General features: G+C 41.4%; 1 protein-coding gene and 1 long non-coding RNA gene across 6 annotated transcripts in view; one reads left to right on the forward strand and one right to left on the reverse strand.

Annotated features, from left to right (window-relative positions):
* serinc3 (serine incorporator 3) overlaps window positions 1-25,712 on the forward strand; it is a 63,292-nt gene extending 37,580 nt beyond the window's left edge. For 3 of the 5 annotated variants that reach the window (XM_077602595.1, XM_077602599.1, XM_077602597.1), the window contains 7 exons: window positions 618-694; window positions 775-909; window positions 1,012-1,181; window positions 10,367-10,457; window positions 20,641-20,842; window positions 20,977-21,201; window positions 23,072-25,711. In XM_077602595.1, the coding sequence (XP_077458721.1) occupies window positions 618-694; window positions 775-909; window positions 1,012-1,181; window positions 10,367-10,457; window positions 20,641-20,842; window positions 20,977-21,201; window positions 23,072-23,207 (1,036 nt within the window). In that variant the 3' untranslated portion in view covers window positions 23,208-25,711. Of the gene's footprint in view, window positions 1-617; window positions 695-774; window positions 910-1,011; window positions 1,182-10,366; window positions 10,458-20,640; window positions 20,843-20,976; window positions 21,202-23,071 lie in introns of all 5 variants that reach the window. The other 2 variants (XM_077602596.1, XM_077602598.1) reach the window with 2 other exon arrangements.
* On the reverse strand, window positions 11,440-25,684 carry LOC144075510 (uncharacterized). Its single transcript, XR_013300566.1, has 2 exons — window positions 20,635-25,684; window positions 11,440-20,087 (listed from the first exon to the last, which is right to left on the reverse strand). It is a non-coding gene; the product is annotated as an uncharacterized LOC144075510 (long non-coding RNA).
* Window positions 25,713-27,311: the final 1,599 nt, after the last annotated feature.

A 27,311-nucleotide genomic window follows, 5' to 3' on the forward strand; every position in this document is an offset into this window, starting at 1 on the left:
AACATTATGCAGCCCCAAAGGAAACTAACAGACTGGATCAAATCTTACTCTCAGACAATCTACCAATAGTACCTTGGCAATCGACTGGTTGATCGGGATTGACGTAATGAGCACCCCTGTTCTAAGCTTTTATCTTCTAAATTTTCCCTAGGTACGAGTGTGAATGGTTGTCTGTTTCCTTGTGTTCTGCAATTGGCTGGGTACCAATTCAGGGTGTTCCCCACCTGGTGCCCATTGTTGGTTGGGATAAGGCTCCAGGAACCCCACGACCTTGGTAAGGATAAGCAGTATGAAAAATGAATGTAATTTGATCACTCATCAATATCTAAATTAAATTACAACAAATGTAAAGAAGCGGGCGACCCGTTGGATGAGTGCCAAGGCGTCAGCCTCACAGTTCATGGCTCCTGGGTTCAAATACAGGTCGTTCTCCTCGTGCCCTATGATCTGTTGGCTACTGATTCGGGGTGGCCAAAAGTCAGCTGGGATAGGCTGACTTGGGGGCCATTGTGAGGATAAAGCGGTTCAGAAAATGAATGAAAAAATGTAGAGAAACGGCTCACAATATTTTTGCCAGAGAAAATGTTATATTATCTTTGGACATTTTTTCTCCCCAGATTTTGGTTCTGTAAGATTATTGCCTTGGTGGCAATTACATGTGGTGCCTTTTACATTGATGGGAATTTTAAATATGGTAAGATTAATGGGTAAATGATCATAACTGAGCGTCCCAAATGTATATTGTTAAGGTATTGTATTCCTTGTCTGCTTTAGCTTTTGTTGTGGGCTCAGCTGGAGCCTTCTTTTTTATTCTGATCCAGCTCGTCCTGCTGGTTGATTTTGCCCACTCCTGGAATGAGTCATGGCTTGACAAAATGGAGAATAGCAATTCAAGGGTTTGGTATGCAGGTGAGCAAGGTTGTGGCCATCAACTATAAATGACTGTTCCCATTTTCCAATCATTTCTTAGTTTCTTCCTTGCCAAAATGATGACTCTTACTTTTTTTACAGCTTTGTTAGTGGTCACCATCACAAACTACACCCTATCATTAATTGCCATTATGCTGTTCTTCGTCTTCTATACCAAGACTGATGACTGCTCCATTAACAAGTTCTTCATTACCTTCAATATGCTGTTTTGCATTGCAGCTTCAGTCATTTCTACTCTTCGTAAAGTACAGGTAAAAAGACTCCCTTGAAAATTGAAACTGGGTAGTCATCAACACTTCATATGTGGGGTGGCCAAATCGGTCCTCGAGGGCAGCTGTGGGTGCAGGTTTTTTTGCAGCCGTTCCAGCACAGACACTTTAACCAATAAGATTCCTGCAGAAAACAACAAGCACCTAACTGCAATCCACTGATTGTACTTGTAGGACAACCGATTGGTGTAAAGGTGTCCTCTTTATGGGTTGGAATGAAAACCTGCATCCACTGCGGCCCTTTGTGGAATACTTTGCCCACCCCTGCCTTATATCAACGTGTGCATAATTATTAGACAAATATTCTAAGGATTTTCCCAAGTGAAAATCCCAATATTTCACTGACTCTGAAAAGTTAAAAAAGGGGGTGGGGATAAATATATATATATATATAGTGTACATGTTGGCATGCAGTGCTCTAAAATATATATATATATATATATATATATTTATGGCATATATTCATGCCAACATGTCGAAAAGCTTAGATGCTAATTAACTGCCAAAGAATGTATAAAGATTCAAACATGAAACTACCAAAAACTATACTGTCACCCTTCACCACTCCGCGGTTTCAACATTTGCAGCTTCACTACTTTGTGGTATTTTATATTAAGTATCCAAATGAAAAATGTTTTGAAAAGCAAACACAAGAACCAAGTAAGAAACTAAAACCTAAGTGTGACTAGATACGTAATTTGAGTGACAATACAAACAAACACTTGATAGGTGTGACCAAAGCCAAAAGGGCCATAGGCTGGTGAGAGTCTACACATGAAGATGTGTAACAAAACAATCGTTCAGGGGAATCAAAGTCAAAAAATAAAACATATCAAAACCCTCCGATTTAAAAAAAAAACTTCTTAATTTCCCGTACAATCTACTTAATCATGGTAACAAAAAATAAAAATAACATGTAAAAATAAAATCCTCTTTGACTAGATTGATCACCCCGATAGTCCTTATTGTCGCCGGTGACTTCAACCAAGCATGTTTAAAGACTGTTCCGCCTAAGTTTATCCAGTACGTGAAGTGTCACACCAGAGGAGATAAAACTCAAGACCATGTTTATTCTAACAATAAACATGCTTATAGAGCCACACCCCTCCCTCACCTTGCTGGATCCGACCATCTCTGCCTATCCCTCACCCCCTCATACACCCCACTCCGGAGGCTAACAATGCCACAAATAAAGATAATAAAAACATGGCCTAAGGACGCCCTTTCTCAGCTGCAGGACTGTTTTTCCCGCACCATTTGGGAACTTTTTGAACACCACAACCTCCAGGACTTACACGGACACTGTACTTTCCTACATTCAAAACTGTACGGACACTGTCACTGTTAATAAACGTATACAGGTTTTTCCTAACCAAAAACCCTGGATGACCAGTGAGACACGGGCACTCATTAAATGCCATGACACCGCCTTCAGGTCAGGGGACAAGTTACAATACAGCGCTGCCAGAGCAGACCTGAAGAGAGGCATTAAAAAGGCAGAGGCAGTATATAAAAGGAAAATTGAGGAGCCCACCTCTGTTCCTCCATTACACTGAGCACTGGCTCCCCTCAAGGTTGTGTACTGAGTCCTCTTCTATACTCCCTGTACACATACGACTGTAAAACCGACCCACCACACTAATTCCATCATCAAATTTGCCGATGACACCACTGTGGTCGGACTCATCTCAGGGGGATGAGTCTGCCTACAGAGATAAGGTAAACAAACTGTCATCGTGGTGTTTGGATTGGATAACTTTATTCATCACGTATTCGGGAAATTGCATTCTCACAGTAGCAAGAGGGTGAGAATGCAGATACAAGAGAGGCATTTTAGACTTAAATAAATAGGTAATAAGCAAGTTAATAAATAAATATATAAGTAAATAAATAAACAAATACAGTGGTACCTCCTATTATTAGTACCTTACTACTGTTTTCGTGCCTATACAAAAATACAAGTACAAAAGTACAATTATCAAGAAGTGTATTCATTCAATATTATTTATATGCATAAGACTGTAATGTATTAATATAATATCTAAATATAATCTATAAATAAAAAAATAATATAAGTACTGTACTCAGTGAAAATTGATCCTCTCCGCTTTAGATGAATATTTCTTATAATCACATTTATTCTTTCTTTCATTGCTTGAAAATAAGGTGTAGCTGTTTTAGTTTGGAGTCAGGACCAATGTTCCCTCTAATTTTTCATGCATCTGGGCATACACACAAGCTCCATGAGCAAACTGAGGACTACTGTGAGCAACATCAGATATGCACGTTTTATTTTTAAATAAGTAATTTGGTCCACTTAAAAAAAAAGACAAAAATCTGAAAAATGGGATGTGTAAATGTTATACAGTATGTGAGAGTCCTACTTTGGCCTGGCTGAGGGTCCTGTTCTGGAAGATATGAGACATATACACCTTTTAGACATAACATTTTGCTCACATTAAAACATTCACATTTTGCACAATGACTTGTGCTGTAGCTTGTGATGCAGTGCAAATTCCCTTGGCATTTCTACTACCCATAAATGATGTAATAGTAACAACATTTAATGATTAATATCCATAAAGACAAAATCTTAATAAGTCACTAGAATATGCACAAATCTGACTTAAATTTTACCTTATTTTTCACGTCTGTTCCACTCACTTCTCCAATGGTTGTACACTTTGTCCAGGTTGATGGCTTCGTAAGCTTCTTGCTTTGACTTTATGCGCATCAGCTGGTCCAAATGTGTCACTTCAAGACGATTTCTGGATTTTGTTTTGATATGATCCATTAAACTAAATCCTCTTTCACAGTTGGCACTGGAAGTTTGAAATGTAGCACAAATATCCACAAGCTGTGAGATCTCCTTTAGCTCCTCACATCTAAGTGTTCGAGCAACCATATCTGAGAATGTGCTGTTTTTGCTTTGCCAGCTTTCTGGTATACTCACATACTTTGCCATGTGATCGTGGATTTGTTGAACTGACAGCATTGATGCATTCATTTTGATGGCAAGTAAAATATTGTCAATGAGAACTTTAACTTGTTCAGGGTCCGATTTTGTTTTGTGTGACAGCTCGTTCCTTTTCTCTCGGTCTTTTGGGCTCTCCCGCAATAATGTACCAACTCCCTGTCCCATCTTGAGTCTTCGTACAGTTTCGATAGCTTTTAAATTACTTTTATACTGAACGTGACACTTGAGATAGTCCGGCTTCCATTCAATCCACATTTTTCCATCTGAAAACTCACTTGCTACTTTGGCATCGCTGCATTTTTTGCAGAGTAGACCTTTCTCACTTGAAAATGAAAAAATCTCACCCAATTTCACCGCTTTTTGTTCTACAGTGGTACCTCGACACACGATCTTAATCTGTTCCGGGACTGTGCTCGTATGACGAGATTCTCGCAACTCGAGCGGACGTTTCCCATTGAAATGAATGGGAAACAAATTAATTCGTTCCAACCCACTGAAAAAACACCAATAACAGGATATTGGATTGGAAAAAATGTTTTATTTCTTCTAATTCGCCATCTATTAACAAAGTAACACATAACTAGTGGTTTAATAGTAATACAATGTGTTTAATCTAACTAAAATTGAGCAGATTTCGCCGACGGGAGACAGAGACGTTTGGGGGTGGGGGGTGGGGGGGATGGGGTCGATTTGATTCCCACGACAACGCACTCGTAAACGGAACAAACATTTAAATTAACTTGGATTAAAATATACAGACACTCAAACATACGTTTAATGTAACTTTACACAAAACTGAATTCTAATTTTGTTGTAATCTTTTGTTACCTTCGTTTTCCGGGTTGGCGGTTTGCCACGCCTCCACCCTCACGTTCGCTATCGATGGGCTGTTTGCTGTTGTACTACGTATTCCCTTCAAAATATTCCTAAAATGATTCACACAAATGTCCTCACAATAGGATAACCCACGACCACTTGCCAATGAGAAATAGTCTTGTAGTACATTTTAGCGATCGCTCCGCTGCTCATAAAGACCGGCTCGCAACTCCCTCGTTGAAATGGCTCTGGTTGCAACCTCTTTGAACGGCGCCAATGAGAGAGAGTTGCAACCAGAAATATTACAAAGAGGGAATTGCGAGCCAGTGCCGCTGATGTTGTTAGGAGCAGCGAACGAGAAGTAATATAATACTCCTCGTATTAGATAATAAAAATAACAGGAAATGCAACAGTTCATCTTACCCACATATTGATTGTGGGTAATGAAGCTTCATTCTGAGAAAGAGTGCCATTGCCTATCGGCGTTGTGTGCACGACTATACTTCATTACCCAGAAAGCCCTCTTTTTGCCCGTGCATGCGCGTTGTGCGTTTCCTGGTCGATGCGTAGGAGGAAAAACTTGTCTGAATTAATCGTTCAGTGCTCGTAGATATTGTTATACACGAAAGATATGCAAAAAAGCTTGGTCGCATCACGAAATTTTGATCGCATGACGGGCGAATTATCCGATCGAAATTTCCGTCGTAAGACGAGAATTTTGTATGACGAGCGGTCGTGTGACGAGGTACCACTGTATTTGCACATACTCCTACAACCATTCCATCTTAGAAGAACTGCATTTCTTTTTTGCTGTGGCTTGGTGAGTGGATGTATTGCTGCCTGTTCGTTTCGCCATGATGCAGGGTTTGTATTAGCATCTATTAACCTGCTAGCTAACCTGCACGGCACATATAGGCAGGGCCCAGACGCAAGCACCGTCAATGCCATGATTGGCTTCGTACCGTAAGTGAACCGTATCGTATCATTGGCTGGACACCTGTCACTCACTGAGTGAGAAACAAAAAACAATATTATTGGGCGAATTGATTAGATTAAGTCTAATATTAGGTATTAATTAATACGTTATGTTGATGTTGTTTATGCACTAGATAGATTTTCTTGTGCGCTGAGAATGTGCGGGCAGTGCGCGATTGCGCATGCGCGCATCTTAGAGGGAACATTGGTCAGGACGTCTGTTGAATTTACGATCCGCCGCCATCTGTGCAGTCAAAACAAGTCCCCCACACTACTATCATATTTTCTCGCATATAAACCGCCTCTGTGTATAAGCCCTACCCTTAAAATTGTTGAATTTTACAATTTGTCTCGTATAAGATGCCCCCTGATTCACAATTTTCACCTCCACATTCATGGTTTTAATAGGGTGTACAAATGTGTTACTTTGAAGGGAAAATCTTAAGAAACATCATCGCACGTGGTATTTCTGAGATACTTTATGAATCAAAAAGATCGTCTCCTGGATTGCACATTCCGAAAGGGTGTTGCCTGCACGTAGACAAATTCAAAAAGGAAGTCACATGAGCAGTACAACCAGAAAGTGTGCCCGTAGCGGTCTACTTTTCACCAAGTCTATCAAGGCTGATATTTTAATGATCGACCTCAAGACCTTCGTATCAGCCTTAACGACTATATGCTGACATGGTAAACGCTACGAACACATCTATCAAGGCTACTCGCTTCTAGCCAGTCAGATCACATTTAACTACAGTAAGATCGCGGCGCCCTGCGCAAGCAATGGCATGCATAAATAAGTGAGTTTTTTTCATGTTTTATGCAAGATATGTTTTTCTTTCTTTCTTGAATTTCATTCATAGACGTCAAAATACATTTGGTTTAGCGTTTTATCTGTATCTTTACTCTATATATATATATATAAATTACCTTATCAGCCTCATTGTCTCGCGTTATGGCGTTTCGTCTTTGTCACCTTGCAGTTTCGTGCATGTCAAGTCTAATTTGTGTGGATATAAGCCGTTCCCCTTGATTCATTTATTTTTTTGGAGTGACAAATACGTATATGCGAAAAATACGGTAATCCAATTACCTAGGCAAAACTGTCCTCACATTGTATAGTTACATTCACATCAATTAACATTCAGAAATAAATTATGAATAAATTTATATCTTTTAATGGAATTGAACCACCCACTCCCGATAGCCAAGATTAGGCTATTACAGTGGTGGCCAACTTCGGTCTTCGAGAGCTGCTATCCGGTCTGTTTTCCATATCTCCCTCCACCAACACACCTGAATCAAATAATCAGGATCGGTTTCAAGCTTGTGGTCAGCTTGCTGATGAGTTGATCATTTCATTCAGGTGTGATATGAAAACAGACAGATAGCGTCTCTCAAGGACCGGAGTTTACCACACCTGGTCTATTAAGCCAGACACTCCTCACACCAATTAATCCACACAACTATAAAAATGCATGAATGCACTTCTTGGTAATTGTGCTTATGTACTTGTATAGGTGCGAAAACACGGAGTATGGTAGTAATAAAGGGGGTTATTCTACTTTGCGGTTTTTCGATTTTCGTGGCCATGTCTTGTCAACATTATGCTGCCATGTACCACAACTGCAACCTAACTTTACTGTAAAAGAAGTATGATAATGTGTTCAGTTCTGTGAGACACCTTTGGGCTAAGAAAAGTTGAAACCTTGCATGCATCAAAGTACTTCACTGAGAGGCTGGCTAGTAAAAACCTAGAAGATTAAAGAAGGCATGTGCCTTGGGTTAGAGTTATGTGAGAACATTTGGTCACTTCAAAGGGAATTTACAGTGCACGATTTAAGTGAAGTGATTGCGTTTCTAACAATTGCTAGAGTTCTGTATTTGCACCAGAAAAATAATCGAATCAGTTAAAGAAACTGACTGTGAATGGGAGGCCTGTCTTGGCCTGAAAAATAGACAGAAGAAAATCCTGTTGGAAATTGGGGTTCCCTTGGGGAGTCCATAAGGATCAAAAATGTTTCTGAGAAACCAAATTATACCTCCTTATAATTAACCTTAGTATGTCCAAGAGTGCCGCCTGATGGTGTAGAGGTTCACTCACCTGACGTTGATTGTGAGTGCGTATGGTCGTTTGTCTCTGTGTACCCACGACTCACTGGCGACCAATCCAGAGTGTAGTCCGTTTTCCGCCTGCAGTCAGCTGGGTTAAGCTCCAACCACCCCTGCAACCCTTTTCGGTACAGAAGATGAATAGGATTGGATAACTTTATTCATCCCGTATTCGGGAAATTTCATTGTCACAGTAGCAAGAGGGTGAGAATGCAGATACAGGAAAGGCATTTTAGACATAAATAGATAGGTAATAAGCAAGTTAGTAGATAAATAAATATATAAATAAAAAAATAAGCATGTTGCTGCAATATGTATATGTATGTGTGTATATATATGTATGTGTATATATATATATATATATATATATATATATATATATATGTATGTATATGTATGTATATATATGTATGTGTATATGTGTGTATATATATATGTATATATACATATATATAGATATATATGTGTATATATATAAATATATATGTATATAAATGTATATATATATATATATATATATATATATATATATATATATATATATATATGTATATGTATGTATATATACACATTAGGCCAGGTTAGGTTAGAACTTTACTTCATGCCGCATTCGGGAAACTTCCTGGCCGCAGCAGGAAGACAGACACAAGACACACAAGACATTGCAGACTAGCGCAAAGAAACCAAGCCATGCGACGGGTGGGGCAGAGTCGCTAAGGCCGCAGAAAAACAGAGCAAAAAGCACAAAGTACAAAGCATTAAGAATAATTAAATCAAATCATTAAGACAGAAAAGCAGCAAAAACACAAAACGAGCTAGAGCGGACGGAGCTACCGCTACCGACTGCCACTTGAGCGGCGCCATCTTGGTTGCAGTAGCAAAAACGGATACAGACTCAAGAAAAAGACATTGTAGAGTTGGATAAAACTGGAACCACACACAGGAAGTCTTCCACAAGATGGGGAACTTCTGCAGACTGTGACTGAGGTTGAAAATATGCAGTCACTCTTCCAAGCTTATCCACACAGTCCCTCAGTAGTCTGGAGCTGAAGAATCAACAGTAGCAGAGTATAACCGCTCGACTCCGTTTCCGGCCTGGTAAGCGCCGACCGCTCTTCCTTCTTATCAGGGAGGGATCTCACTTTCCCCATAATAATAGATGGAATGGTTGGTCTGAAGCGTCGCTTCTTCTCCCGGCACTTTTGTCCAGCTATGGATTTCCAGCGGCATTGCGGTATTGCTCCTTCTGCTGCGTATTGTTCACAGCTAGTCCCTTGTGTATGACAGCGTAGGCATGGCTGAATGGTTCCAAAAAAATAAGTAGCAGAAAGAAGCCAGGCTAACAGAACAAAGAAAGTTGTAAAAACATTAGAGTGAAAAGTATAAAGTACAAAGTAAAGTAAAAAGGAATGTATTAAGAAATATTAAAATGTATTTTTAAAAAAAGATAGAAAGGCTGTAAAACACGAAAAACAAATAAGAGTGGACAGATGTACTGCCACCGGCTCCCACGTGACAGCACCATCTTTGAAAAAATAATGAATGAATGAATGTCCAATAATCACCATAATAGGAAGTCATAAAAAATAATAGATCCCAGTTTACAACTTAGTCTCAGTGAAAAATTAAAAATAAAATACATTCAGGATCACGGTGGATATTACCTTCCCTTGAGAAGTGTAAATTCAGTTACAGATAGTATCAGTGCTATTCTTCAGTCTTTCTAAGGTCTTTACCATGGAAATGTATTTGACAGGGATGGAAAGAAATATTCGGCTTGTTTTGCTTAACTAATGACCCATAATTATGCAATTCATTCAAGACTAAACTTGACTTTTACGAGTTAAGTGCTCAGGGTTAAGGGTTGACCAAAAGCATTCTGGTTGCATAATAACAAAATCTTCAAAAACACTACTTGCTAAATTTTGCACGCAGCATCTATTCACATCACCACATGTGGGAACTGAACCCCATCTGCTTGTGCTGAAGTCAAAAGTCACATATTGTTTTCATTAACTACAGTATCAATACACTATCTGGATAAGTGTAAGATGATAGAGGAATATAATTGTTTTTATGATTCTAATGCTTAAATAGTGATGTGACAAGATATCCCAAAAATAAGTTATGACATGAAAAATACTGAATCATGTTAGAATGGTCATTTCACCCTGAGAAGGAAATAATAGAAACATTTTTTAAATAAATAATAATTAGGTTATTTGCGTTAGGGAGGGACAACCCTTTTTACATTGCTTTGAGAAAAACTCAAAAGTTTATTTTTCCCTAGGAGTCTCAGCCTCGCTCTGGTCTTCTTCAGTCTTCCATCATCACCCTGTATGTGACATTTCTAACTTGGTCTGCCATGAGCAATGAGCCAGGTAGGAATGCTTCTGAATTAAGATTTGTGCGAGATAAGGGTGAACACTGATACAATTGATATTAAGACATTCATTCCCAATTCCTACAGGTGGACCACTGGGGAACAGTGGGTCTACAAAACAAAAATGAACATCCAGTCATATCCTCCGAATTTGTCAGGCAGTAGAGGATGACAAATTTAAAAATACTATGTCGACATGCAATACTGCATGAGTATTGTTCTTACACATCCTGTATGCAACACGTGAGTTTAGTTTAAACTATAAGCATTCACGATGAGAAAGAAACTGTCTGACATCTGACATAAAATTAGATTAGATTAAACTTTATTCATATATACTTTACTTTGTACTTTATTCATACTCGGGAACAGTCCCCGAGTACCATACTGGTCTCCTCAGTCTATCTTTTTATGATCCTTGTGGTTGAGGGTTGTTTCCTCATCACAGGGATGTAGGTGGGGATCAGATGGACCAAGTTGTGGTCTGAACAGCCCAGTGATGGGAGGTGGGCTGAGCTGTATGCCTCCTCTTTGTTGGCATACAGCAGGTCCAGAGTTTTGTGGTCCCTGGTATGGCATTTCACATACTGAGTGAAGGTGGGGAGAGTAGAAGCCAAGGAAGTATGGTTAAAATCACCGAAGATAAGAAGGAGAGACTGGGGTGTGACGTCTGTGGTTGCGACACAGTTGCGTAAAGGAGCTCGCAAGCAGCTGCCGCATCGGCAGGAGGGGGAATATACAGTTATCGAGATAACGTGTAAGAACTCCCGCGGGATGTAAAACAGCGTGATGCTAACAGCTACTAGCTTGATATCTCGAGTACAAAGTTGGTCCTTCACGGTAATGTGCCCCCGGCTACACCATTTGCTATTAATAAAAACAGCTGTTCCCCCACCTTTCCTCCTACCGCTAACCTCAGCTTTTCTGTCCGCCCTCACCAGCTGAAAATCATCCAGGGAAATGAGTGAGTGAGTCAGGTATTAATTCATTCATCCAGGTCTTTATGAAGCACTTAATACAACACTCCCAATACTCCCGTTGCAGCCTGGTAAGCGCCGTTCGCTCTTCCATCTTATTGGGGAGAGATCTCACGTTCCCCATAGTAATAAATGGAATGCTTGGTTTGAAGCGTCGCTTTTTCTTTCGTCCCGCTCTGCACCCCCTTTCTCTTTCTCTTTAACTCCATGGGGATTTCCTGCGGCATCCAGGGGTTGCTCTTTCTGTTGCATAGTGCTAACAGCTGACCCTGTGTGTAGGACAGAGGAGGCATGGCTGAATGTGTCCGAAAAATGTCCAGAACTAGCATGAAGAAACTAAACTAATAGAACAGGGTGGAGTTGAGTCGCAAAAGTAGCAAAAACATTAAAGTAAAAAGAATAAAGTACAAAGTAAAGTACAGTGGTACCTTGACATACGAGTGGCCCGACATACGAGCAATTCGAGATACGAGTAAAATTTCGGGCAAATATTTATCTTGAGATACGAGACAAATTTTGATATACGAGCAGACAGCGGATGCGAGATGCTGCTCATAAGAACATCATGGGCACTGTCTCTCTCCCCGCAACTCCCTCGTGTAATGTCTCTGTGGTCGCAACTCCCTCTTTGTAATGTCTCTGCGAGCACTGGGCGGAGCGTTGCATTTTTTCTGTGTTTTTCCCCCCCGTTAGTCATTGCGAGGCGATCGCTAATACAAGAGTTATATATGCTACTTCTCGTTGGCAAGTGGTCGTGCTATTGTGAGGACAATTGTGTGCATCATTTTGGGAATATATTGAAGGGAATACAAAAGCAAACATCTAGGTTGCATGTGAAAGTCAGTGTGGAGGTGGGGCAAAAAGAGCCAACCCGGTAGAAGAAAGGTTTCAAAATGTCAAACAAAATTAGAATTAAGTTTATTGTTAGGTTTGATTAAACTTATTTTTGAGTGTGTCTGCATCGGAATCCAAGTTCGTTTAAATTTTTTATTTGTTATGTTACGTTGATAATCTGCAAAAAAAACAGCAGAATTTACTTAGACTTGAAAGCAAAGCAAGCATCTGAAAAAAAGAACACCAGTGAAACCCTTCAAAGTGAGTTGTGGCTGGTTCGATAATTTTATAAAACGAACACTCGGTTCTGAGGCACTGAGAACCCATGAAGTTTCGACTCGAAAGCTGGGGTGGAATACATTAACATCTTTGCCTCGGTTATCGCACAAGAAGTTTAAATTTAGTGTAACATAAGATTAAAACTTATTTTTAAATGTGTGTGTATAGTAATCTAAGTTCATTTATGTTATGTTACGAGCGCGTTGCCGTCGAGCCTCTCTCCTGTCCTTTTTCTTTCCTGTCCTTTTCTTTCTCCCCTCTCCATGCACTCTGCGCTACCGCCTGTCTGTACTGACTAATTACACATTTTAGTACTGAAGATCATAACCACTAGATAGGTATTTGTTACTTTGTGAGTAGGTGGTGAAAAAGAACAAATACGTTTTTCCATTGTAATATCCTGTTTTTTTTTCCAGAGACTGGGAATGTATTAATTTGTATTTAGTTCATTTCTATGGAAAAATTTATTTGAGTGACGAGTGTAATACAGTGGTACCTCGACATACGATCTTAATCCGTTCCGGGACTGAGATCGTATGACGAGATTCTCGTAACTCGAGCGGACGTTTCCCATTGAAATGAATGGGAAACAAATTAATTCGTTCCAACCCACTGAAAAAAACAATAACAGGATATTGGATTGGATTTTTTTTTTATATTTCTTCTAATTCGCCATCTATTAACAAAGTAACACATAACTAGTGGTTTAATAGTAATAAAATGGGTTTAATCTAACTAAAATTGGGCAGATTTCGCCGACGGCAGACAGGGACGTTTGGTGGCGTGGGGGGGTGTTGTTCGCTTTTTTTTTTCCACGACAACGCACTCGTAAACGGAACAAAAAAAATTTAATTAACTTGGATTAATATATAGACACTCAAACATACGTTTAATGCAGTGGCGGGCCGTCAGGGCCTTCAAGGCCTTCTCTGCTGGCCTAAGAAATATCTGAATCATATTATATTTTGTCCATCAATACTTATTATTCCAAATGGTCTGTTAGCTTCCTTTCATTGCTTTTCCCCCTGGCTGCACTGCTTCCAGATGTGTGTTTTCATATTGAAGCATTTAACCAATCACATTTCAGCCATTATTTGTTGCCAGATCAGATCTGCCTCAAAGCCTTCACAATCAGTTTTTGCGGGCTCTGCTGCATTAAACTAGACTGTTGCTTTTAACCAATAAGATTTCGAGTTGGCAACCCCACAATGATTATTCATAGGCGGTAGCATTTTGCTGGGTGGGACATGTCATTGCTTTCACAAACTATGATTGGCTAGTAGCGGGCCAAAGCAGTACCGAGGCAGCCGATATTGCAAACTCCACCCACTATGGCCGACAGAAGCAAAAACTAATGGATTCTGTTTGCTCACAAAGCTATTTTCCAGACGGACTTTTCCCAGAAAAAAATGGACATCATTAAGAAAGGGCGGTCAACTCCGAAGCTAGCAAGCCTGTTACAGCCGGGAAAATGGTGTGTGGGGCAATTTCAGCGCGCTAACTTGGCTCCACAAGCAAATAGTATATTGTTGTGTTGATTTAATGCTATTTTCAAAACGGACTATGCCGTAAATATGACAGGACAGGCTCGACTTTCATCATTAGCTTCGATGGGGATAGGAAAGAAGGAAGAAAGAAAGGAGGATGGATATTTTGTAAAAAGGATTTTTGGTGAGTAAAATATATTCCTAAATAATATTTGAATTGTGGGCCAAGTTCTGATATCTGAAAAGCTCCAGTGTTTGTATTTAATCACAAAATGCTGCTAGGAAGTGGATTTTACCCCAGTTTAATTTTTGGCGTTTCACCTTTGACGTCCATCGCTGTCTTTTCCCGGGAAAAATCACCCCCCTGGCCTGGTTGTAATGTCTCAAAAGCTCCAGTATTTGTATTCAATCAATAAATGATGCTAGGAAGTGGATTTTACCTAATTTTAGTGCATTTTTTGTCATTTCACGTATGGACGTATCGACGTTCATCGCTGTCTTTTTACCGGGGAAATGATACTCCGGGCCCGGTTCTGATGTCTAAAAAGCTCCAGTATTTGTATTTAATCAATAAATGCTGTTTTCGGCTGGATTTTACCCCATTTTTGGGCAATGTTTGCCCGTACGCCATTGACGTTCATCGCTGTCTTTTCCCGGGAAAATCACCCCCTGGCCTGGTTTTAATGTCGGAAAAGCTCCAGTATTTGTATTTAATCATGAAAAGCTGCTAGGAAGTGGATTTTACCCCATTTTTGTGCATTAATTTATTGATTATTTTTTATGTGTCGCAGCTATAGCTGCAGTAGAGGTTTTATAGCCATAAAATAGTTTTTGAGGGTTGGATTGATACGTTGAAGGCGCTACCAGAAAATGCACCGCCCGCCACTGGTTTAATGTAACTTTACACAAAACTGAATTCTAATTTTGTTGTAATCTTTTGTTACCTTCATTTTCCGGGTTGGCGGTTTGCCACGCCTCCACCCTCACGTTCGCTATCGATGGGCTGTTTGCTGTTGTACGACGTATTCCCTTCAAAATATTCCAAAAATGATTCACACAAATGTCCTCACAATAGGATAACCCACGACCACATGCCAACGAGAAATAGTCTTGTAGTACATTTTAGCGATCGCTCCACTGCTCATAAAGACCGGCTCGCAACTTCCTCGTTGAAATGGCTCTGAACGCAGCCACTTTGAACGGCGCCTATGAGAGAGAGTTGCGACCAGAAATATTACAAAGAGGCAATTTCGAGCCAGTGCCGCTGATGTTCTTAGGAGCAGCGAACGAGAAGTAATAAAATACTCCTTGTATTAGATAATAAAAATAACAGGAAATGCAACAGCTCAGCTTACCCACGTATTGATTGTGGGTAATAAAGTTTCATTCTGAGAAAGAGTGCCATTGCCTATCGGCGTTTTGTGCACGAGTATACTTCATTACCCAGAAAGCCCTCTTTTTGCCCGCGCATGCGCGTTGTGCGTTTCCTGGTCGATGCATAGGAGGAAAAACTCGTCTGAATTAATCGTTCAGTGCTCGTAGATATTGTTATACACGAAAGATATGCAAAAAAGGCTTGGTCGCATCACGAAATTTTGATCGCATGACGGGCGAATTATTCGATCGAAATTTCCATCGTAAGACGAGAATATTGTGTGACGAACGGTCGTATGACGAGGTACCACTGTATATTGATACTAGAAATGTTAATTGCCTCAGGTTATACAAGTGTGTTTAACCACGCCGACTAGTGACCATTGTGTAATACAGCGTGACCCGGATGGAGTGGTGTTGTGTGTCCGTTCTGAGTGTTGCAATAAAGAGCTACACATGTGTGAACCCTGGCTCCGCCATCTATTGCTGTTATGGTTATATTAACAGTTATATAAAGTGCAAAGTTATCACAGTGGCAACGAGGATGGGATCCCTTTCAAGACGGTAGGGATTAAAAGTTTCAGAACGAGGAAATTAAGGCGTTACAAGAAGGTAACGTGACTTTGCAAACTAGCATTAGCAAGAGTTGCTAAACTAACGGCGGCACTGCATCATGGCCAGATTCATTGGAAATCTCGGCGAATACAAGGAAGTTCAAGAAGATTTTGAGTCTTACTTGGAAAGGTTTGAGCAATGGATGATCATAAACGAAGTGGAGGAAGGTAAAAAAGCCAACGTGTTCCTGTCTATAATCGGAGCAGAAGCTTACAGACTGTTAAAAAACCTCTGCTTACCAGATAAGCCAAGTAGCCTCTCGTATGATGTGCTAAGAGGAAGATTATCATCTCATTACAAACCGAAACCGCTGGTGATCGCGGAGCAATTCAAATTTCAACAAAAGAATCAGAACGAAAACGAGTCTGTGTCAGATTATATTGTGGCGTTAATGCAGCTATCCAGCCACTGCGAATTTGGTCTCCATTTAGACGAAGCAATGAGAGACAGATTTGTTTGTGGATTGAGAGTGGAAGCTATTCAGAGAAGATTACTCACGGAGCAAAATCTAACATTTAAATAAACATGCGAACTGTCGTTATCCATGGAAATGGCATCAAAGAATACGTTGGAGTTCGCCAGCAAAATGAAAGAACCTGCCACAGTAAATAAGATTGACCAGAAGAAGACAAGCAAAAGTGCATGGAAATACCAACCAGCCACCAGCGATTGGAAAAGTAAAACCACAAGTAGAAATTTCAGACCACAGAGAAGAGAAAATCATCAACCCTGTTACAGATGTGGACTTAGCAACCACGCCGCTCATGAATGCAGGTATAAAGTAGAGACATGTCACAAGTGTTCAAAAGTAGGACACATAGCAAGGATGTGTAAAACTAAAAATTGGCAAGGACACACACAGTATGTAAAGGAAAATAAAAATGAGACAACAGGAAATGTTGATGATGAACTGTGTGAGTCATATCACTTGAATGCCGTGTATCCCACAAATGCTGTCGGGAATTGGAAGAAGGAAATGACAGTACAGGTCATATTAGAAGGAACTCCTCTAGAGATGCAACTTGACACAGGAGCTGCTGTAACACTTGTTTCTGAAATAGTGTATAAGAAGCATCTCTCTCATCTGCCATTGAAAGTAAGTAAAGTGCAGCTTTCAACTTTTTCCGGAGAGAACATTCCTTTAATGGGACAAGTGACGGCCAAGGTAAAATATGGAAACCAGAGTGGTGATCTACCACTAGTGATCGTAAAAGGTGACAGACCAGCCCTACTTGGCCGTAACTGGCTCAAAAACTTCAAACTGGACTGGGCAAGCATCTTCTCAGTTATACCAGCAAGGGGCTGTAACAACGCAGATGTGGATACAGTGTTGCAGAGACACAAAGCAGTGTTTGCTGAGGAGTTAGGCACTATTCGGGATTTTAAGGCCAACATTACAGTAAAGCCAAATACCAAACCGATCTTCAGGAAGGCCAGACCAGTGCCGTATGCATTAAAGAATACAGTTGAGACTGAGTTAAATCGCCTAGAAAAAGTGTAGAAGAGGAGACCTATCCACTACCAAACGTTGAAGACCTTTTTGCCACCCTAGCTGGAGGAACTCTTTTCAGCAAGTTAGACTTGTCACATGCTTACCAACAGCTGGAGTTAGAAAAAGACTCAGAAAAGTATTTGACAATAAATACTTACAAAGGACTGCATGTGTATCATAGACTTTCATACGGAGTGTCCAGTGCTCCTTCTATGTTTCAGAATGTGATGGACCAGATCCTCCAAGGCTTGGAGCACGTGACCTGTTTTTTTAGACGACATTTTGGTCACAGGAAAAACAAGAGCTGAACACCTGAGGAATCTGGAGGAGGTACTGAGCCGCCTAGAGCTACGGGGTAAGAGTGAAAAGAGCAAAATGTGACTTCATGCAGGAGAAAGTAGAATACCTGGGGCATCTGATAGATAAGGAGGGACTGCACCCCACTGAGACAAAAGTTGCAGCCATCGTTAATGCACCCCAGCCTACAAACGTCACAGAGCTACGGTCTTTTCTAGGACTATTAAACTATGATGGTCGGTTCATGAAAGTCCTGTCGACGGTGTGGCAGCCGCTACAGCAACTACTGAAGAAGGAAGTTGATTGGAAATTGACTACTAAATGTGCAGCAGCATTCAAAGATGCAAAAGAACAGTTAGTAAAAAGCTCAGTAGTAGTGCACTATGACACCAAAAAAACCCTGAGATTGGCTTCAGATGCATCCCCTTATGGAATCGGGGCTGTCATGTCTCACATAATGGAAAATGGAGATGAGAAACCGATCGCATTTGCATCGCGTACATTGACAGAGGCAGAAAGCAAATACAGTCAGATAGAGAAAGAGGCTTTGGCCATAATTTTTGGTGTGACCAAATTTCATAAATATTTATATGGCCGCAAGTTCAGTTTAATAACTGACCACAAGCCCCTTCTTGCTATTTTGGGACCCAAGTCTGAAATTCCCACTTTAGCTGCTCTGCGAATTCAGCGCTGGGCGCTGAGACTGATGGCTTTTGACTACAGTATAGAGTACAGAACGTCAGCAGAAAATGCCAACGCAGATGCGTTATCTAGACTGCCGGGGAAGGAAAAGGATAACACAGCGGAGGAAAACAGCATCTTCTATTTCTCAGTAGTGGATGAGCTTCCCGTGCAAGCTACAGAGATCCCACAGAGCACTCTCAAGGACCCAGTCCTATGCAAAGTACTGGAGCTGACTCGGTCTGGATGGCCAAGTCAAAACAAGGACGAGAGACTGAAACCATACTTTTTCAGGAAAAATGAACTGTCTGTGGAACAAGGTTGCATATTGTGGGGAATTTGAGTTATCATTCCACCAGCACACCGAGAGCGACTACTGCATGAGCTTCACCAAGGACACCCTGGAGGATGCAGGATGAAGGCCTTGGCCAGGAGCTACTTGTGGTGGCCGCAGTTGGACAGTGAAATAGAACATACAGTACAACAATGTGAAGCCTGTCAGAGTGTGAGGAAACTACCTGCAGCCGCACCTCTACACCCCTGGAAATGGCCGACTAGAGTTTGGCAGCAAATACATATTGACTTTGCAGAGAAAGACCAACACCACTTTTTAGTACTAGTGGACAGTCATTCAAAATGGCTTGAGGTGATCGCCATGGCAACAACCACAGCAGCCAAAATGATTGAGGTGTTGCGGAACATTTTTTCTTCCTACGGGCTTCCCGAGGAGATTGTTTCTGACAACGGACCTCAATTCACTTCGCAGGAGTACAAGACATTCCTGCTGAGCAACGGAATAAAACAAACTTTGGTACCAGTTTACCATCCCGCTTCCAATGGAGCTGCAGAGCGAGCAGTTCAGACAGTGAAAGCATCACTGCTGAAACAAGTACTCGAGGAGAAGAAACAAAAGGTCACAATAACTATGCAGCACAGGCTAGCTAACTTCCTGATGGCATACAGGAGTACATCGCACACGGTTACGGGATGTACACCAGCTGAACTGTTTCTAAAACGTCAAATCAGGACCAGGTTCAGCTTACTGAAACCAGATCTCGCTTGAGTGGTGGAAGCAAAACAACGGAAGCAGAAACACTATCATGATGAAACCGCCTCCAAGCTGAGACATCTGTCTGAGGGTGACTCAGTCCTGATCCGGAATTTCCGTGGAGGAAAGGAGAGGTGTACAAAAGGAACAGTGGAAAAGAGACTCGGACCTGTCACCTACCTGGTGTGGAATGGTGTGAGCCGACGCTCAATCCACATTGATCATCTCCTGTACAACCAACCGTCCAGACCAGAGACATTGGAGTTCCCGGATGAGCAGCTGGACATCACAAACAACTACCTTGTGGTGGTTCACGCAGATGTGGGGGGAAAGGCACACCTGGAGCAGTAGGTGGTAGCCCGTACTCACCTGAAGAGACACATGTAACACCTTCACCAGGCTCAGTGGCCTGTGACAAGGCAATTACACCTTACAACCGAGCAGTCAGTTCCCCAGAGGTGTTTGGGCGCAGGTACCCAGTGAGAGAAAGAGCACCTCCGAAGCGACTGAATTTGTGATCGGTCAGTTGTGAGGAACGCCGTTCCTAAAATAAAAGAGTTCCTGTTCATACAAAAATGTGAAAAAGAGTTTCTGAGATTGGAATGTCAAAGACTGAAATATTGAGTCTAATGGTTGTGTTAGCAGTAATAATTTAGTTCATAGTTAAAGGGGGAGGAGTGTAATATATTGATACTGGAAATGTTAATTGCCTCAGGTTATACAAGTGTGTTTAACCACGCCACCTAGTGACCATTGTGTAATACAGCGTGACCCGGATGGAGTGGTGTTGTGTGTCCGTTCTGAGTGTTGCAATAAAGAGCTACACATGTGTGAACCCTGGCTCCGCCGTCTATTGCTGTTATGGTTATATTAACAGTTATATAAAGTGCAAAGTTATCACAACGAGTAATTTGACATACGAGCTCGATCCCGGAACGCATTAAGCTCGTATCTCAATGTATTACTGTACATTAATTGCTAGAATCTAAAATTTACAAAATCAAATACTTATAATGTACATGGCTTGCAAATAAATGGAACACCCGATTTATAAGATGCAGTTTCATAATTTTCTTTCAATTTTTTCTCACCTGCAGACCACAATTGTAACCCCAGCTTGCTGAGTATTGTCCAACAGATAGTAGGACCAACCATGGCTCCTCTTGATTCTGAAACCCAGACTGCTGTGGTGATAATTAGTGCAGAAGAACCCATCCTCAATACACCTTACCTGAGGTGGTGGGATGGACAGAGCATTGTGGGTCTGACAATATTTGTCCTGTGTATCATCTACTCAAGGTACTTTCAACTGCAGTTAGATTATGATTATACTGACCATGGTGTGATTTAAAACAGGACAAAACAAAGTCAGGAAATAATAAGCATTCTGGTGTCTTCAGATTATTAATTTGCTTAATTTTGTTTTGGCCCAGCATTCGCTCATCCAGCACCAGCCAGGTGAACAAATTGACCATGGCCGCTAAAGACTCAGAAATCCTTTCTGAGGATGGTAATCTGAAAAAATCAGAGAAGGCGAGTGGGCCAATGCGAGTGAAGGATAATGAACAAAATTTAGTCCAATACAGCTACTCTTTTTTTCATTTCATGCTTTTCCTGGCCTCACTTTACATCATGATGACCCTCACGCAATGGTACAGGTCAGTAGTGTCATAACAAACACAATAATTTTCATCTATAGACTCCTTGATCTTGGGCTCTTCAATCATACCTTGCTATTACATCCTTCAGTTTGTTACTGTTTAAAAGATCACCTTCCAAAGAGCTGTTTTTCGAGAGAGCTCTACAGCCTTTCTGGTGTTGGAAATTGGCATTTGTGTCAAGGAACATTTTTGCCCTGAGATACGAGACAAATTTGAGATACGAGCATATGAGGCGGTTCCCGATGCGGCCGTGAGCTGGCCCTTTCCAAGCTGCGCAGAGATATTCATGACGAGATGAATGGAGAGGATTCTACGAATATGGATAAAGGATAAAGAGAAAAGCCCACCGAAATCTATAAGAACTTGAAAGTAAAGAGGAGACTTTGACGACAGCGGAAACCTTCAAAGCGAGTTGTGGCTGGTTTGATAACTTTAAAAAACGAAATGGGATACCCTCGGTTGTTAGGCATGGGGAAGCAGCAAATTCTGACTCGAAAGCTGCAGCGAAATACATTAACACATGCCTCGGTTATATCACAAGGCTACATCCATTTTAGTTGGGTGTATAGTAAGCTATGTTCATTTAAGTTAAAGTTAAATTTTATGTTATGTTACGTAGCGTCAAAAAAGTGTAGCGTATGTTGCCGTGAAGTCTCTTTCCTGCCATTTCTCTCTCCCTCCTCCTCCGCACACACTGACGTTAGCTGCTACCGTCTGCCATGTAGTACTGTACATAATGTCAAATGCCATTGCAGAGCATAACCACTAGATAGGTATTTGTTACTTTGTGAGCATAGATGATGAATTAGAACAATTAAAAAAATATATATATATATTGTTTTTTTTCAGAGGGTGGGAACGGATTAATTTGTATTTAGTTATTTTATATGGGAAAAAATGATTTGAGATACAAGTTAATTGATACACCAGCTCGGTTCCCGGAATGTATTAAGCTCGTATCTCAAGGTATTACTGTAGTATGTTATGTAATAATTATATGGGTGATCCTACTTCACGGTATTTCGATTATTGACCGTATCTGGTCTACATCATCCGCAAAATCTGAGGGATTACTGTAGATCATGAAATAAAAATAACTCACAAATATGTCAAAATTTGTTCCGAGTATATAAGATTCCAGATATATTGAAAAACACAAAATACAGTATCCCCCAATATCACCTTGTCCTGTCAAGTGTCGCTTCAGTTACATGAATATTAACTGTCAGCGGACATAACTTTTAGGGAGGGGGTCAACAACCACAGTCGCCAGTTTGCGCATGCACAAAGAAGTCCAAAGAATAAAAGCGGCTGTGATGATAGTGTCGCCGCCACCATTGTTGCGTGTAGCAGCGCTACAAATTGTGTTGGCGCCACAGTGGTGTGGCAACGGGACACTCAGATTGGTGGATTCAGGACTCAGCTCTGACAATGAAAAAGAAAAAGGACAAATCAGGTGTACAAGTGGTTAGCACATCGACCCTACAGTTCTGAGATCGAGTGTTCATTCCCAGTATGGAGTTTGTATGTTTTCTCCAGGCATTTCGGTTCCCTCCCACATACCAAAAACATGCATGGTAGGCTTGTTAGACAAGTATGAGTGTGAGCGTGAATGGTTGTTCGTCTCCTTGTGCCCTGCGATTGGCTGGCCACCAATTTAGGGTGTACCCCACCTGGTGCCCATAGTTGGCTGGGATAGGCTCCAGCACCCCCCACAACCATGGTGAGGATAGGTGGGACGGAAAACATATGCATAGTGTATATATAAATATGCTAGTTTGCATCAGTGTAAAGGTTTTCAATTTTTTAAAAAAAGTGTACACCGATAAAAACTAATTCTATGAAAATTGTGTTTTTGTTCTTCTAGTCCAGATGCAGACTACACTATAACCAGCAAGTGGCCAGCAGTGTGGGTGAAAATCAGCTCAAGCTGGCTGTGCTTGACTCTATACATCTGGACCTTAGTGGCTCCTATGATTCTTACCAACAGAGACTTCAGCTAAACCAGGGTTGGGCAAAATATTGCACAAAGGACCGCAGTGGGTGCAGGTTTTCGTTCCAACCCATAAGAGGAAACTTTTCCACAAATCTGGTATATTAGAAGTACAATCAGTGGATTGCAGTCAGGTACTTCGTATTTCAGCAGAAACCTCATTGGGAAACTGTCTGTGTTGGAGCGGTTGGAACAAAAACCTGCACCCACAGCGGCCCTCAAGGACCGGCTTGCCCCTGAGCGAAACTACAAATTCCTTCCAGTTTTCATGTTTTATCACATTTTTTTGTTATGTCAATGTTCTTTTCACAGTGGTGGCCCGTGCATTTCACATCTATGGCTTCAGTAGTGCTAAGTCTGAATCAATCCAACCCTCAATACTATTTCATGGCTATAAAACTGGGCAGCCCGGTGGAGCACTTAATTAGTGCGTCGGCCTCACAGCTTGCCTGGGTTCAAATCCAGGTCGGTCCACTTGTGTGGAGTATGCATGTTCTCCCCAGACCTGCGTGGGTGTCCTCTGGGTACTCCGGTTTCCTCCCACATTCCAAAACCATGCATGGTAGGCTGATTGGACACTCTAAAACAGGGGTCCCCAAACTTTTTCCTGTGAGGATCACATAACCTTTCCCTTCTCTGATGGGGGGCCGGTGTCAGTTTGTAACAGAAAAAGTGTGACGATTGTAGGGGAGCTTAAAATTTTTATTGTTTTCCAGAAAGCCACACATAACCAAATAACCCTTTCCAGGTTCTTTACAGAAAAAAAGTCAGGAAAGAAATAATAACACTATTAATGAAATAAATAATAACTAAATAACCCTCTCTGAGTTCTTCACAGAAAAAAACAGGAAATAAATAACACTACTTATGAAATAAATAATAACTAAATAACCCTCTCTGAGTTCTTCACAGAAAAAAACAGGAAATAAATAACACTATTTATGAAATAAATAATAACTAAATAACTCTCTCTGGGTTCTTCATAGAAAAAAAAGCCATGGAACATTAACTTTCTGTTGTGCCATGCACAATCTTAACAGATAAAAGTTCAGCTCAGTTGTCAGAGCAGAATCTCTCTCACGTCAACACTTTGCAGCACAGTGCTTGCTGGTGAATTAGGCAGTGGACTCATAGCGGGGTGGTGAGACCCCTTTTTTCCAACTCCCGGTTCATGCGTCCCATTAGACCGCGAGTTTCGCCCACCATGCTAGGAGCCCAGTCAGTCGTGATGCTAGCTAGCTTTGACCAGTCCAGGTCCAACTTCTCCATGCTTTGGCACACTTTGTCAAAAATATCCTCTCCCGTTGTAGTCCCTTTGAGACTTTGGAGGGCTGCCAGATCCTCGCATATCTCAAAGTTTGCGCTAACTCCACGAATAAAAATGAGCAGTTGCGCTGTGTCTTGCACGTCCGTGCTTTCATCCAGTGCTAATGAAAAAAAGTCAAATTCTTTCGTCTTCTGCTGCAGCTGGGCATATACATTACTCCCGATTTCTTCAACGCGTCTGGTGATTGTACTCGCCGACAGACTTACGGCATTAAATGCATCTTTCTTCTCGGGACACACCTCCTCCGCGACAGCATCCATACATTTCTTAACAAACTCTCCGTCAGTGAAAGTCTTACCGCTGCTTACTATCAGTTTAGCAACTCGAAAGCTGGCCCGAACGGATGCCTGGTTCAGCTGAGCTTGGCGTACAAATGTATTCTGCTGAGATAGTAGTTCACTTTTTCGCTTTGAGTTTGTCTGCTCGTATTTGGCCTTGCAAGCTATCGTACTTGTCTTTGTGACGGGATTCATAGTGTCGGCGAAGATTGTATTCTTTGAATACCGCCACCGTCTCTTGACGGATGAGACAAACAGCCTTTTCTTTGCATTGAACAAAAAAATAATCGTTTGTCCACTCCAGGTTAAATCCCCTGCATTCTGAATCAATTTTTCTCTTACCTAACTTTTTCGCCATTATTCCGTTCTCTCTTTGACAGGGCGGGGTTTAGGATTTTTTGGGGGGGAAAAAAAAAATTCTGGATTTATTTTTTTCCAAATAGGAAATAAATCCAATAGCATCTCTGGTATTGTTCAGAGGGCCGGGCCAAATGTGCTGACGGGCCGTAGTTTGGTGACCCCTGCTCTAAAATGTCCCTAGGTGTGGGTGTGAGTGTGCATGGTTGTCCGTCTCCTCGTGCCCTGCGATCGGCTGGCCACAGATTCAGGATGTCCCCCACCTCTGGCCTGGAGTCAGCTGGGATAAGCTCCAGCACCCCACGCAACCCTAATGAGGATAAAGTGGTTCAGAAAATTAATGAATGAATGGCTATAAAACCTTTACTGCAGCTACAGCTGCGACACATAAAAAGCATCAATAATAACCTCATAAAATTGCAATATTATTTAGCAATATAGCCACATTTTGCTCACCAAAAATCAGTGCAAACTGCGCTGCGTTACTCGCGTCTGTCGTCTCAGCCACCATAAGAGAGACAAACAGTGCTTTATTAACTTCCCTTCTGATCCCTTCCCCATCACTTCAGCAATAGCAGTGATCAGGTCGTTTTGTATTTTATGTGAGGCCGACGCACACTTTTTGCTCACCAAAAATCAGTGCAAACTGTGCTGCGTTATTCGCGTCTGTCGTGTCATCCACCATAAGAGAGACAAACGGTGCTTCATTAACTTCCCTTCTGATGGAGCTTCTTTCTCTTATTGCTGAGAGAAACACAGATTTACATTACCACCTGTTCACTAATAAAGTGTTTAGTGGGACGTCGGGCAAAATACAAAATGACCTGGTCACTGCTATTGCTGAAGTGATGGGGAAGGGATCAGAAGGGGAGTTAATAAAGCACCGTTTGTCTCTCTTATGGTGGATGAGAAGACAGACGCGAGTAACGCAGTTTGCACTGATTTTTGGTGAGCAAAATGTGTGCGTCGGACACACGCGCACGCACACACATATATATAGTAGTTCCGAGACTGAGATCGTATGACGAGATTCTCGTAACTCGAGCGGGTTTCCCATTGAAATGAATGGGAAACAAATTAATTCGTTCCAACCCGCTGAAAAAAACACCAAAAACAGGATATTGGATTGGAAAAAATGTGTTCATTGATATGTCCCAGGTTCGGACCTTTCTGTGTAGAGTTGTTATTTTCTCTCCATGCTTGAGTGGGTTTTCAACGGGTATTTCAGTTTCCTCCAACATCCCAAAAACATGGTTGAGCATACTAAATTGCTCCTAGTTAGGAGTGTGAGCATGAATGGTTTTCTATCTCATTGTGCCCAATTCAGGGTGTCCTCTGCCTGGTGCCCATAGTTGACTGGAAGTGGTATGAAAATTTAATAAATGAATAAATTGGCTCATTCAGGTCAAAACGCCCTTGAATTCCCTGTATGGCTTGTTTTATGTGAAAGTGTGATTGGTTTGCTTTTCACACGTTGTCATTAGGACAATATCCGCTTGGATGACTTGGATTCTTGCTTTAGACAGAGACATCATTTCATTTCTTGCCACATTTTAATAATCGGACATAATAATAATCGGACATAGGCCCTGTCGTCATCATCAACAACAAAAGCCTACTTGTCATCACACCCAGAAACTGCGTATGACGAAATTGGTAGTGCTTCTCCATAAGGTGCGTTTACTCGGCAAAAGACCTAAATAAGTGATAGTTACGGACTTGTAATTTGGCATTCTGTTGTTATGGATACAGGTCACTTACCTCTCACTGTCTTTCACTTACCTTTAGTCAGCTAGTAGGAGGCAGATCACCACCCAAACATCTTTTCATATTACCACAGAAGGGAATGTGTGATGTGTTACCACAAATTTAGAGTTCTGATGGATGTGGGGAAAAAACTGTCCTTAAGCCTATTTGTCCGTACTTTGTGGGACCTATAGCGTCTGCCAGAGGGCAGCAGCTGGAACAGATTGTGACCAGGGTGGTATGGGTCCCCTATGATGTTCCTGGCTCTGCTGAGGTAACGAGGGCTGGCAATGTCTTCCAGTGAGGGCAGAGAACAGCCGACAATCCTCTGGGCAGTGTTAATCACTTTCTGCATGGCAAATTCAGATTATCCTTACTCAAAACAAGATGTGCCGAGGCGTCTTGG

The sequence above is a fragment of the Stigmatopora argus genome, chromosome 6 (assembly GCF_051989625.1).
Source record: "Stigmatopora argus isolate UIUO_Sarg chromosome 6, RoL_Sarg_1.0, whole genome shotgun sequence".
NCBI classification, from domain to species: domain Eukaryota; kingdom Metazoa; phylum Chordata; class Actinopteri; order Syngnathiformes; family Syngnathidae; genus Stigmatopora; species Stigmatopora argus.